This window comes from Varroa destructor, unplaced genomic scaffold (assembly GCF_002443255.2).
Source record: "Varroa destructor unplaced genomic scaffold, Vdes_3.0 BEIS01000004.1, whole genome shotgun sequence".
NCBI classification, from domain to species: domain Eukaryota; kingdom Metazoa; phylum Arthropoda; class Arachnida; order Mesostigmata; family Varroidae; genus Varroa; species Varroa destructor.
The window spans coordinates 42,868,472-42,881,798 of record NW_019211457.1 but is presented as its reverse complement, the minus strand read 5'-3'; the positions used below and the strand labels follow the sequence as shown (position 1 = coordinate 42,881,798).

At 38.2% G+C, this 13,327-nt stretch overlaps 2 protein-coding genes and 1 long non-coding RNA gene across 14 annotated transcripts; 1 reads left to right on the top strand and 2 right to left on the bottom strand.

The window, feature by feature from the left end:
• Positions 1 to 320: 320 nt before the first annotated feature.
• On the bottom strand, positions 321 to 4,765 carry LOC111248603 (uncharacterized). 7 transcript variants are annotated; one of them, XM_022801197.2, is made up of 4 exons: positions 4,625 to 4,765; positions 1,545 to 1,682; positions 1,111 to 1,337; positions 321 to 966 (listed from the first exon to the last, which is right to left on the bottom strand). In XM_022801197.2, the coding sequence occupies exons 1-4, from the start codon at positions 4,733 to 4,735 to the stop codon at positions 453 to 455; spliced, it is 990 nt and encodes a 329-aa protein (XP_022656932.1). In that variant the 5' UTR covers positions 4,736 to 4,765; the 3' UTR covers positions 321 to 452. The 7 variants fall into 7 exon arrangements, with proteins under 7 accessions (XP_022656932.1, XP_086845045.1, XP_022656933.1 ...); XM_086988919.1 differs by having other exon boundaries at positions 321 to 951; XM_022801198.2 differs by having other exon boundaries at positions 1,111 to 1,310.
• Positions 4,766 to 5,033: 268 nt separating this feature from the next.
• LOC147756234 (uncharacterized) lies at positions 5,034 to 10,073 on the top strand. Its single transcript, XR_015327592.1, has 3 exons — positions 5,034 to 5,122; positions 6,604 to 9,725; positions 9,961 to 10,073. It is a non-coding gene; the product is annotated as an uncharacterized LOC147756234 (long non-coding RNA).
• Positions 8,731 to 13,233, bottom strand: Trm7-32 (tRNA methyltransferase 7-32). Of its 6 annotated transcripts, none has more exons than XM_022801551.2 (5): positions 13,093 to 13,233; positions 12,415 to 12,569; positions 11,530 to 11,837; positions 10,035 to 10,275; positions 8,731 to 9,682 (listed from the first exon to the last, which is right to left on the bottom strand). In XM_022801551.2, the coding sequence occupies exons 1-5, from the start codon at positions 13,122 to 13,124 to the stop codon at positions 9,183 to 9,185; spliced, it is 1,236 nt and encodes a 411-aa protein (XP_022657286.1). In that variant the 5' UTR covers positions 13,125 to 13,233; the 3' UTR covers positions 8,731 to 9,182. The 6 variants fall into 6 exon arrangements, with proteins under 6 accessions (XP_022657286.1, XP_086845043.1, XP_022657287.1 ...); XM_086988917.1 differs by having other exon boundaries at positions 12,415 to 12,653; positions 13,093 to 13,231; XM_022801552.2 differs by having other exon boundaries at positions 12,415 to 12,594; positions 13,085 to 13,226.
• Between the last annotated feature and the right edge of the window lie 94 nt (positions 13,234 to 13,327).

Here is a 13,327-nt window from a genome sequence, read left to right as displayed (position 1 = left end):
CTAACAAGAGCTCTTATGGTATCATCATGATTTTTATGCTTTCAATAACTATGTTAATGAACATATCATGCCTAACCGATAAATTCCTGCAGGTGATTCTTAACCATTAACACAGTTCTGCACCATTTTACTGGCCGATTAGGAAATAGACCAATATCACAACATTCAATGATACCTGACGATATTTCCAATTTCCGCATATGCCATGCATGCCCAAAAGATGCATTTATTTAGGTTGATAATATTTATACTTTATTTAATATATAGTCACATGAGTCAATTTTAACCGCAATATTTCTTTAGCAAAGAAGAAAAGTAGATTGGAAAGTAAGTACAGTCTTTTATTCACATTATTTCCAGTGAATGTTCTATGAAATAAGATTGTGACTCTTAAGCAACTATTGACTACAACATCGTGCATAATTCTGGGTACAACTCTTTGGTAAGCCTTGCTAAGTCCCGCTTACACCTGCGACTGGCGAAGTAGGTTTTGACTCCAATGCCACGGCTAAACTAGCTGGTTGACGCTGATTTTCCGTATCGCCTTCACTAGCTGCTATCTGTTGAATAGTGGGGCTGTAATGCTGTTCAAGTTTATTCCACACAACGTTACACATATCTCGTATCAGAGCTTTTTCTCTATCAGACATCGGGTCACATTCGAGTTGTTCATGCAACTCAAGAACCTTAAATGCGTCCGCAACGTTATCTGCGATGCTTCGCCTCTGGTCTGATTCGTGCGACTGCGTTGTTCCGCTTCCTACCGATTCTGCAGATATGGTAGGCGTCAATTCGGTCGAAGACATTGCTTGTCTTGTTTGCGTAGCAGTGGCGCTAGAAGAAGTTGCTTCTGACGAACTATCTTCCTTATCCGAGTGGTCCTTGGATTGGTTTTGTGTGCTGGCCGGTGTCGCTTCTAGGAGATCGGGCTTCGCATTGGTTGGCTCCCATCTGAAACCACTCCCACTGAATATTTACAAAACAATATTTTTTGTATACAAATGACACCGCATGACCAGCTTTGGTGAACCGCAGCACTTCACGTGTTCTTGACAATTAGGAATTATATAAAAAAAAAAGTTCAATCATATTACCGCAATGCGATGTTACCTGAGTATGCGATTCTGGCGACTTTCAAGCTGATTGAGCTTGGTATGATAAGAATTGAGTTCGTGGCTAAGAATTGATGCCGTATATCGACCGAATCGCCTCCATTCAGTAACCAGCTTATGCGCTCGTTCACGTTCGTCGTCCAAAAAACAGCACATATTCCGTAGCTCTTCATTCTCGCTCTGAAATTTCGCATTGCGCTGCGCCGGTATACGAGGGTAAATAAGCTACTCATGTTATAGCTTCTAAAATAAATTAATTGATACGAGAGTGAAGGTATTTATTGCTGCTTAGTTATATAAGTAATTATATACGTCCAATATTATTCATTCATATTATTTTGAGTTCTCTTCCGGCCAAAACAGCTCAGAGTCCCCTGACTGTACTAAAAGGCCTTAATAAAAATACTTAGTAACGCTTCTATTAGATGATACCTCCTTGAGTTGAACGACTTCCTGACGATGCTGTTCCACGGCTCTAGCCATATCCCTCATTTTGGCGTTATACTCCACCACTAAGTGTAAATGTTGTGTTTCCACACGTTCGAGCCAACCTAAAACCTCGCGCGCTCCCTGAAAAATAAAGAAAAAAATGTTTCTAAAAATACTTATTCTAAGGTATTACTTCAGTACCATGGGTTAACGTTATGGAGATCTTTTTCTGTTTCACACAATACAGTATTCCGCCCATAATTTAGCTAACTCAACCACCTGAATATAAATCAGATTCCAAAGTAATTCCTTACACAGCAGAAATAAAGAAATATAATGAGAACAAATATCCTTTTTTCAGTGTAAATTATTTCGCTAATCCTCAGGGTAACTGCTGATGATTAATCAACAGTTGTTCCTTAAGTGCATCGTGCAAAGCTCCGATCGATTGAGAATCTCTAATAAATATGATATAAAATACGGTTTTTCAATTACCTGAATGAAATGGCAATATCCTAATAACAACATACGCGAAATGATTAAAGCAGTGGGTTCGCTCATTTAATAATAATAATATATATGACCTGGACAGGCTTCTGAAAACTATGCAATTATTAGTCTTATTAGACTTTCATTAATAATGAATGCCACCATTACACAATCGTATACGATTTACTATGAAACCTTTACGCTAACAAGTACTCATTCTCACTAAAGAATCATATCAGCTTAATTCGAAAATCGTGCTGTGTTCCTAATAGAGGCAACATTTTTTTTTAATAACAAATCAGTGAGATTCGGATGCCGTATTTAGGGCTTTTTTCTGCAAAAAGTATTGGACTCTAAAATTCAAACGCCTGTTACCTGAAATAAATAAGCTTTTTCGAGTTATATTCCACTAGAAACCGCAGCAAGCGTTTCAATAAGCAGTTTAAACGGTAGGGTTACTGTATAGTTTAAATGCGCGCCACATATTGCTTATAGTTTGGCTGGTACCACAAATCTATTTACGGTACGAAATGGTACCACACTTACCTGCATGTATCCAGTAATAACACAATACATCAAATTTCGAATGGAAAGATATATAGGAACAGCGATCGAAATGGCCAGTCGTCGAGAGGTGATCAATTGTTTCAAGTCTCTTCTACGAACTTCACAGCAAGTGTTTCATAATGACAGCACTGCCAAAGAAAAAGCTCGCCAGGAAATTCGCCACAAATTTGATGAGAACCGCAGAGTAACCGACCCGGCCGAAATTGCCCGGATGGTTAAACTCGGTCACGACGTTCGAGCGGAATTGGCAACCGTAGCTCGGGCAGAACTTAATCCGACTACTGGTCACTACGAGCTTCGACTTGAAGCGAGACACCTCACGAACAACGCGCCTTGGCCATCGCTTACTTCCAAGCATGGACAACCCAAAGTGAACTCTAGATCCTCAGAAGGTTATTGCGGAGGTGCAGGTGGAAAAACTTAGCTGTTGAAACATTTAAAAAAAAAGTGAATTTTGAAAAGATAGGTAAACGATGTAAGCCGGCGACCTATGCTTGTTAACTGGGTAGGATTACTAAGCAGAATAAACAGAAAACAAAGGTGTTATTGACTTCGTGGAATGTGTCTTTTATTGTGCATGCAAAAATAGTACTTTAGCTGTCTACTCCATCAAGTGAAAGGATGGAGTGTCTTTGTCATTTAACAATACTGAAGACATTCAATACACAAGGCTTAAGTAAATATCTGAGATTATTAATTGTGATAACCTATAATTAGTCATGGCACACGCTAGTAGAATTTATGGCACACGCTAGTAGAATTTAGGCAAGGATTTTAATGCTTTTATGTATAGAACTCAAGAGCAAATGTAATAGCATAATGACGACGTAATACTAGTAGAAATTAATACATACTATGATGCTGTACATGTACGCATAATATCTCATAACAACACGTTTAAGAATGTGGAGATGAATTTTATTATTAGAATACTTTTTTATTGATACAAAAATCTATTGAAGTTAAAGCAGACAACAGCTAACCGATGTCAAGGAAACCGAAGTAAAAACAAAAAAGAGAAAACGCGATAATACAATTATCGGGTCGTCAAAAAATAACATCGAAAAAGTAGATGACGTTTCGCGGACAACAGACCTTACTCTGTTGAGACGAATAGGTTCGTATTTCAAGGCCCGGCAATTGAGCTGAACGTAGTTTGATAAATTTTCTAATTGTTAAGTAGTACTTTTATTCTAATGCAAATAGTTCTCTGAAAAGTATTTGGTTGTCCCAAACACCAAATTTAGAAACTTCCCACTAGTTTTCTTTTAACGTTCTTTGCTATTCCTCCTGTGTGAACATGTTCTCGAAATCAACTTATTGGTATCGCATCAAAATTTGCCCACACCAAAAAGTGTAGCTAGAATAGTTCTTGTTGGGATTACCTAGTTCAACGCTAGTTTTCTACTAGTTCAAAAAAATGTAAGTGCTCTTCAGGCGATCCCTAAATGCAAAGTTTGGCTAGAACTGATTGTCTTGCCTGAACCATTTAGCCTTACCTTATTTCTGATATGGATTTTTTGAGCATCTATTATTTTATGACCATATATTTTTACCATAGCGAATACATATTTAAATACTAGGACGTATAGCGAGAACACTTTTTGTCTATACCTTTCAACAAGATACTACTGTCTGTAGATTCACTTGCTTGAAAAGTGTCGAGCAGAGCATTTAGAACGTTACATAACTACGAATAAAAAAGAAAACCACCAGCGACAGTTGAAGCTGCTCCAGGAGCTTAGCACTGCTAACTAGGATATGAAAATGAGTATAAAGCCATATTGTGCATATCATTTTTCGTTTAGTCAAACCAACTTTATTACTGTTCCATATTCCATGCTCCAATACGATTCTTTTCTTCAATGAACGTACAAAAACTGTACAACAAAACATATTTCACCAACAAGTCAACTAGCAAAGTAGGCAGTCGATAAGAAACCAATTCACATTATTGTAAGCAACTACTGTTAACCTACTTAAGTAAGCCGTATGGAATAGTTGTGCTGTATTAGACTGCTACTTACCCGCTGCAATAGCTCATCATTGGACGGCCGACCTCTTGGGTGTGTTCGACTAGCCATATCCGTTTTCGGCATGCACAGAACTCGGCAAAAACTAAATGCTAACTGCCACATACAAGTTCACTAACACGATACCTGCCAACATTCGCAATAGCTCTGTTCAAATGACATTTTTCTTGTATTTTGCAATCGTATTGATATTGGACAGTACTTAGCTATCTCGGACGCCATTAAATTCCTTCGTCGCAGTAATCAGATGACACGGTTGAATTCCCGAAAACGAAAAGAACAACACGGGTAGCAGCAGCAGCAGCAGCAACAGCAATAGATCTAACGAGTTTTTTTTTGATGGCAGACGGTATCCCGTCCGACTTGATTTTCTATCCGATACTTCAGCGCTTCTAAACTTCAACGCGGGCACAAGCGCTAATGGTTGCCAGACCTCGGGCTGCCATACGAAGTTCTTCTTCCGCAGGCTTCCGCAACGCGGTGAATGTCTAGGTTCGTATTCATGAGGAAGAGAGTTCAACGCACGATAATGTCGTTCACACATTACAGCGTAATGATCTAAGAAATCGACTTGGCGTAGATATGTTTCAGGTGTTTTGCTTGCTAAGAACGAGGACAATCGGGTTTCCTTACGTGTTGGCTGCAAGCTTTTATCTTTATTTTTTTTAGCTAAATGCGTATATAATTAGGTTCAGGAGAATTGTAGCAATTTTTAAATATACCGTGACTTGCCTTTAATGAAATAGATAATTAATAAATCATAAATCTAAACCATTCACTGTGTTCACGATGTCTTTGGCGCAACTTTCTTAACAACGTGTAGAAAAATTATTGTGGAAGGATAAGGGAATTTTGTAACAAAAGAGGCATGACAAGTGCAATTGATGCGAGATAGATCTTGATGGTGCGTCCAAAGACATGTACGATTTTCTTAATTTCGGAGTCAAGATTTGTTTTTGTCCTTGTTACCCATTACATGCTTATATGTATTCAACTATCGTTTCCCCAGAAGCAACATGCCTGTTTTTAGAAGACTGTGGCTACTGAAAGATCTTAGCAGTTTCAGAAAAATCAAAAACCCACTTCTGTTCTATACGACGAATAGATACACAATGCAGCAAAGGAAATAGTTTTTTGCAGTTCGTGTTTTCAAATTCACTATTTATTAAATTGAAACACTTGAATTAATAAAAAGTGTTTATATGGGCAAAAAAACCACAAAAACTCATGATGCTGCATATTGGGTTATTTTAATTCTTCCGACATCAACATGTACACTCATCAAAATGAAAAGCACAAAATGCGCTCAGAACTTAAAAAAGAAATATTTTTTTCATACTCCCTATAGACTCCATTATTAGAACAGCAAAATAATAAAGAAATGAAAAAAAAATAATGGAAACGCGATTGCAAACTAGTAACCTACAAAAATGTCCTCTTCAACGTCACTAGCGAGTGTTAAATAGCCCTTTAGGGCTATAATAAATTCACAAGGCACGTTGACTCATCAGTCAGTTTTGTACCTCAAACAAATAGATGCAAAAATTACCAAAGTGCACCCAATATGTGAGACTTTCCAGCAAATACCGATGTTCAATGTTCCGTACGATTCCATCGGGCCACGTTGTTCAGAGCAGTTATCGAATAAGCGCGGAGATTAGTATTACATTCAAATCATCACTATCATACGAACTGCGGACATGTAATGGTTTTGAGATATGAAGTTCTTCAACACTGATCCCCTCACTGGATATGTCACAAAAGCACTGAGCTTATTCTGCTAAATTATGTATTCAAATGGTTTTCATATAATGATGTTGCTTATGGCTTAAAGCTTATGGGTCAAACAGGACAAATATATACATATATATATATACATATATATATATATATATATTATCACAATTATTAGCTAGAGTGCTATTTTCCTTCCATTCCGCCATTCGCGAACAACTGGTATCCCGCTTTTACAGGCAAGAAGGAAGATGATGTTATTCAAAAAATGATGGATAACTCTAAGCTTGAAAAGCCGGCCGTTACTGTTTTGTACGTACAGAGAAACTGTCATGTTCAGACTGGTTAGTTTGAATTTGTGATCGATAGCTTTTTCAAAAAACCTAAGATCGTGATTCTAAAACTACAAAAGGACCCTGACATAAACTAATCTAGCAAGGAACCTACTGCTTCTACACTTGGTTAAAATGAACGATATAAACCATCATGAATTTGAAATTTTTACTCATGTAAAGCTATCTATTCCTGTTTAATATACCTGCTAGAATCTTCTACGCGGGAAGTCAACAGAATCAGTAGAAGCGACCGTATGAAATTTTCCTGGAATCCCGGAGGATCGTAAATGATTTGCGACGATATGGCCCACACTATCAATGGTTCAAAGACGATATCAGACATGGAGCTGACATTTCGAGTATTTGTCGGGGTAACATCATCTGGCCCACACATTAACGCAATACTCCTTAGTTGTAGAGGGAAATACGTATCTAGGACAGAATACGTGACAATATAACACAGACTGCCTTTGTCAACTGGAAAGATTTCGACAGGAGAAATGTCAGTGCAGCATTTGCAGAACCTATGGGATCCTAAGGCGTCTATGCAATACGCAATCGCTGTATATGTAAGATCAGCCCTTTTTTGATAGAACGACAGCATGTTCATATATCACTCATTTCACGAACCTATTTTACCTGGAACCTAAGTTACTTGGAATTTATCCAACAAAATAATGAAACAATATATAAATCATGCAAGCAGCTATGAGCCTTGATAGTAATCGATTTTTCTTAACCGCTTAGTTGATCTCTGATCATTTTTGGCAACGCTGCGAAACCAACGTGGCAGAACGCTTGCTGGCTATGCTTTTTATGACAATGAACTTAGCGAGTAGGGACACTAGGCACCCAGATTTGAAAAAACCGCGAAATTTTATACGCAAATTTGCCCTTAAAAAAATGTGAGGATTGTGTGATAAAGGATATAAACGAAATCAGCTTATCCACAAGTAAGTTGTATTAGGCTTTTGTGAACTCGCAATTGGAAAAAAGGTGTGAATCAATCAGCACAAATGCAGCACTTTGGTTGAGGCCTGTCTCCACATAGTGAAGTCGGGAAAGATCCACTAAATCTAGTTTAGGAAGTAAACGTTTGTATTCTACGGAGAGATCACCTGACCAAGCACGATTGAACTCGGTCGGGAACAACTGCGTCCTTAGAAATAGAAAGCATGGTGTTCGGCGAATAAATTTTTACAAACTTTGTAAATGTACTTAACAGAAATAATCAGCGTTCAGCTGTGGCGGCTATCTCGTCAAATTGGCCGTATTAAACTATATCACACTGAACAGATTTGTTGGATATATGTCCTCATAGAAATTCAAATTGCTTCAAACGTTTTAACCAGCGCTCTCTAATATGCTCGCACTTAGCAATCCGTAATATACGAACTAATTTCTCCAAAATAATTGGCCCTTTTTAATCTACACTGTTTAAGCATATGAATTCTATTTAACAATAGGATGTCGATTACACTGGCGCTCTACTCGTCGAGTAAAAATACATATTCTCTTGCGTCACAAGCCTAAAGCTTGGAACAATGATTCAACATGTGCTAAGTCTCCGCCGTTTCTGCATTCATACAAACTGTTTACATTGACCATATTATTCGTGCTTTTTTCGAACCGAACCGGTGTGTTCGTGGGTTTCTATAAAATTACTTTTTATTCTATACAATTTGCAGTGGTCATGTGCATAACTTTACGATAATAGTATTCACGATGAACGGTTTTATCAAACAGTCTAATTCCCTTTCTTTTAAAGACAGATAAAAATATCGGTGCGTTGTTTTAAATAAATATAATACCCCTAAATTGTAATCAATAACCTCTAAACCGGTAAACTACCCTGCTTCTATAAAATAACCGGCCCAGTCTAAGGTTGATTTATTATTAAACAAATATATACTTGTATACTTCTGTCGATTTGATTAATTCCATTTCCATAAAAATTTTTCGTCGTCGTATTAATTAAGTAACATTAAAACTGCCTATTTCCTTCCATAGATAACAAAGACAAAAACGGGCTAACAGTACACATTCTTTGATCGATTCATTTATTATAGATCTACCACTAATCATGTTTACAAACATTTCTAACACAGGTAGTCTTTGTTTAAACTGAGAAATGGCTATGAGAGTGAGGATAATTAAAGAACCGAGTGGTATGGATTTATCAATATAACGGCGATATAAGCTATAGGTCTCCACTGTGAAATAAGCCAACAAGAAACTCAGCAATCGTAGAGTTGTAAATATATTTACATAGCTAGCACTACATAACAACAATAATGATACATTATTCTAAATGCGTTCACCATCATAACCAATAAAAGATAAGAACTGCGAAGATGTCCATGTCATTATTTTTTCCATCTTTCGAGGTGCGCAATTTTCCTGCATCTATAAGCAATAACACTTGAGCTTTTTTAAATGCTGCAACAAATTATTGCCTGCACGTTAACGACAAGGCTCAAATCTTATCTGTCAGAATCCTCTACGATGCTCGGGTTTCTGCTTGCGGAAGATTGTCCGTTGTTCTCTGCCGTACGCCCTTCTCCTCTGCCGCTTATTGTTGGCTGAGGAGATCTGGTGGGCAGATCTGTCAAATTCGTATGAACTTGCCATACCATATCCTTTTCTAGGTCTTCGGGTGACAAAGACGACGACGGTGATTCCGAAGATGAGTTGCCCACCTGCATCGATTCCACGTCGTTGACAGTTGTCACTTCAGCAGACGAGAGCGATTTTCCTCTACTAGAGATACTGGTCTCAGCTTTTGCCAGGCGATCTTCGCTTTTCATCTGTTTCGCCTCCTTGTACGGTGGATTGATGGGCGGTTGTGTCGGACGGGTATACACGTACGCCTCATCAAGAGAATAGGTTCGATCAGAATCGATGGGTGGGTGACCTTCGAGATCTCCGCAAACGACAAATGGCACAATTCTTCGATTCGCTTCGGGCATTGATTCTATGCTAGCTGTAACACCAAAAGGAAATCAGGTAGATTAGGAATGGATTTGGTAAGTGATCGCTGTTCGAATAAAGTTTCTGCTTTTGAAGCTACTGCGAATTGCTTGGGAATCAATATAAAATCCACGAGAAATATACAACGAGCCTTTTCTTAAGCGGTCTATATTAACTGCGACTCTTGATCAAGTAATAATAGTTTAACAGATTATTCGTTAAAAACCTAACTGATTCGAAAATATTGCGTAGTCACTGGTTCTAGATAAAATGAAAATTAATGTTTCTCAGTTAGCACCATGCGAACATGAACTCAACTGGCTATTAGCGGTGGGAGAAAGTTATGGACAATGAATATTGCTCACCGAAATTCCCATCGAGGAATGGGTTGTACATGTGTGGTACGTAATCCTTAGGTGGGTTATAGTTAAGACAGACGACGAAGGATTCAATAGACGAGTTGCGCGACGATGTTGGCTTTGCGACAACCACGCGCTCAAAGAATAGCTGGAGTCGCGAAATCAGAAAGGTCACATCTCGGCCACGGAAAATCTTCGCCACGAAGTCCCCGTCTTGCTTCAATATGTGCGTCGTTATGTTCAGTGCCTGTGTTAGCAGAGAAAAAGAAAATTGAGGACAAAGAATAAACCTATTGTAGCAGCTGCCTATTGCTCCGAAGCAATTACATTAGTGAAATTTAGCTTTCTTGATTTCTGCTATCCGTATATTCGTTCACATAAATTATAAAACTATTACAAAAATACTTCTATGTCATATATGAAGTGCTTCCGTGCGACAAGATCTAAAACAGTTTCTTAGATTTTTATAATGCATAAGCATATCTCATTTCTTTCGGCCATCTGACAGCAAATCCTGAAAAAATAAACACTTCTACATCAAAGATAGATAAATGTGAAACTTCCCGTGTAAAGGAGTGAATTTCAATTAATAAATGTTGCAACTTCGCAAATTAAAAATTAAAAACTTGCCAAACGTAGCAAAAAAATACGTGCAAGTCCAAGACTGGTAGTCAAGCATAAAAAACTAATTAATCTAATTAAACTTAAGATAGATTAAGTATTTATACTCGATTTTCATCATTTCAGATAAAATTAACTTTTGCCCTTCTGCATTAACACTCTTCCTGTCTTGAAGGAGTACATCACACTTAGGGAGTTTTCTTTTTTTAACTATATGATTTAGAAATTCATAAAAACCAAAAGCAAATATTACTCTGCCACCTTATTTATGCCTAATTTATATATCTGGTTATGTATTTTTAGGTTCCGATAGTGCAGTCATAGCTAGAAATTATCATTTTTTAGAAGTTTAGGCATCGGAGAAACGGACAATAAAAAATAGACCTTCTTCTGAATCCCTGCTTCCTTTCATGTCTGTTGTTGAACTTTTCTTTAGGAAAATAAACGAATATAAAACCGATTAACAAATTACTTGTAATAAATTATTTACAAAAAAAAGCTATAGAGTAGTTTTACCTGTATTTTGTGAATTCATACGGGTTACAAACGAAGAATATGAATTGTAACTCCTAAGGTAAATATGACTATACAAGAATAAGTCAGTTGCGTTAGTGGATAATTACTAGTGAAGAACACTACGTGTGAAGACCGACACTTCGTTGTATCGACATTGGTTCAATCCATTCTTATCATTGGTATAATGTGTGCAAACAAGGTCATCTGGATAGCGTTTTTAAGCGTCCGAACGGTTACAAACCCAACCATCAACCATGACCGTGGGTTTTATACAAATGTTTTGTTCAACTCTGTCGTCTGTTGCTACATTTACGTTTCATTCATTACGCCAGGAGAATCTCCATGCAGATATAACTATACGCACAGCAACAAGAAGTTGTCCTTGAATATATTCGTCCATATCATGGAATCCAGTGACGTCGGGCGCACCGTCACAGACAACCAGATCGGCATGTCCTCCCTCGAACAGGTTCACAATCTGTTCGGCCGTATCCTTCTTTGTAATGTCACCCTGAAGTTGTATAACGCCTTCAAGTGGCGCCATTTCCTGAAGATCAACAGCGACGATTTTAACCTCATTTTCTCGACCTGGATTAGCCTGGTGCAGTTTTCGACAGAGAACCTGACTCCATGAGCCGGGCGCAGCGCAAAGATCTACGACTCGCTTCACGCCTACAATAAACCATATTTACGAGTGGTTTTTATAGGAATATATTATATACATAGCAGACTTGAAAAACATTTTGTAAATGCATAATATCCTAAGGGATGTATAATAGAACAGCACAAGACCAATTAAGTTACAGCGGCACAAAGAAATTTGAGTAAGCCATGGCTAGGTGTACTCACGGTACTTAGAAAAAATATGTAAAAAGGGAAGCAACAACGATGCACGTATTTGATGGGACACTTGGCCGAAAGATATATTTTAATAGTGTTTTTATAGCTAAGCTGTGTTGCAGTTTCAATAAAGTTCAGCATCACATCAGAAAAAATCTTAAGAATCAAGCCTTCTAAATAATTCTCACGCTTTTACTAACATTCGAATCAATATTTGAACAAATATTCCACACAGTCAAAACATTGTCGAAACTAAATATGAAAATGAATTTAATCTACAGCTGATTTCAATATGGTTTTTTTAAAGCGATGCGTCGTATGGGCGGCCTCTAGTTTAAACAAAACCATCGCATTCAATAAACATTTAAATTACTTTACGAGCTTACCCGGTATTTAGACACACACATACCATCGAATATCTTAAATTGTTCGTTGATCTGTAGAAGTTTGAATGCGCTCCGAGCCCTCCAGCCTTCTTCCTTAGCTAGCCGGTAATAAACATCTCGTTTATCCTTGGTAGCACGACCCATTTTCAGAGTGACTTCGTGGGCTTCTATACTGCGCCTATTCGTCACCCACAACAGGTTCACTAATAGTTAGACCACAACACTGTTACCTTACAGTCTGTTCTTTGTTTATTTGCAAAGTCTGTAAAGAAACAAATCGAATTACACTCGCACTCGCGATGCAAATATAAAGAGCCACTAAGTCTTCAGCCTTCTGGGATATGCGTGTAGCCATAACATTCGACAGAGTTGAGATAATGAACAGAAAAAAGACGTTACAGGTGAGGCGAGAGTAGATGGTGTCGACACCAAACACAATTTCGAATGCAGCCGACATTCGATCACTGGCCGCATGCGATCTACACTGTGAGAGTAGACCGAAAAACTCAGCTACTGCGCAGATTCGCAAACGTCTGCAACAATAGCTATAACAACAATATAAGCCAACAATAACACTTCACCAGTCGTTTTGTTCATGTATTATATTCTAGCATAAATAAACCTCCTTGCTGTCGGTCATAACCCTGTCTGTCACACCGAGTATATCTATCTCCCATCTTAACGAACGCCTACCTGCCTACCGTCGTAGAAGCGCCGTTGCTGGGAACTGCATGCAACCTGTCGACCGCTGTAGTCAAAAATCATCTTCAGTGCGGAGACCCTGTAGTCGCGCCATTCCATGCATCACTATTGCTGCATGGCGAATTTGTTCGGTGTTCTTATTTTGTCCTGCTGCAAGTGTATCCTGAATGGGCGTAGCGACCCGTTCTTTCTCCAATGCGCTAGCAATCAGCAACAATAGATCGGCGCCAAGCG

What these genes read in the sequence shown, in the direction of transcription:
- LOC111248603 (XM_022801197.2), bottom strand. Translation starts at nt 4,735, where the DNA reads ATGTGGCAGTTAGCATTTAGTTTTTGCCGAGTTCTGTGCATGCCGAAA. An exon ending in ATGATGAGCTATTGCAGCGG is followed by an intron (nt 1,683 to 4,624) that starts GTAAGTAGCAGT and finishes TTTATTTTTCAG; the next exon opens with GGAGCGCGCGAGGTTTTAGG. An exon ending in CGCCAGAATCGCATACTCAG is followed by an intron (nt 967 to 1,110) that starts GTAACATCGCAT and finishes GTAAATATTCAG; the next exon opens with TGGGAGTGGTTTCAGATGGG.
- Trm7-32 (XM_022801551.2), bottom strand. Translation starts at nt 13,124, where the DNA reads ATGCAGTTCCCAGCAACGGCGCTTCTACGACG. An exon ending in ACAATTTAAGATATTCGATG is followed by an intron (nt 11,838 to 12,414) that starts GTATGTGTGTGT and finishes GGTTTATTGTAG; the next exon opens with GCGTGAAGCGAGTCGTAGAT. An exon ending in AAGGACAACTTCTTGTTGCT is followed by an intron (nt 10,276 to 11,529) that starts GTGCGTATAGTT and finishes CTGCTAACACAG; the next exon opens with GCACTGAACATAACGACGCA.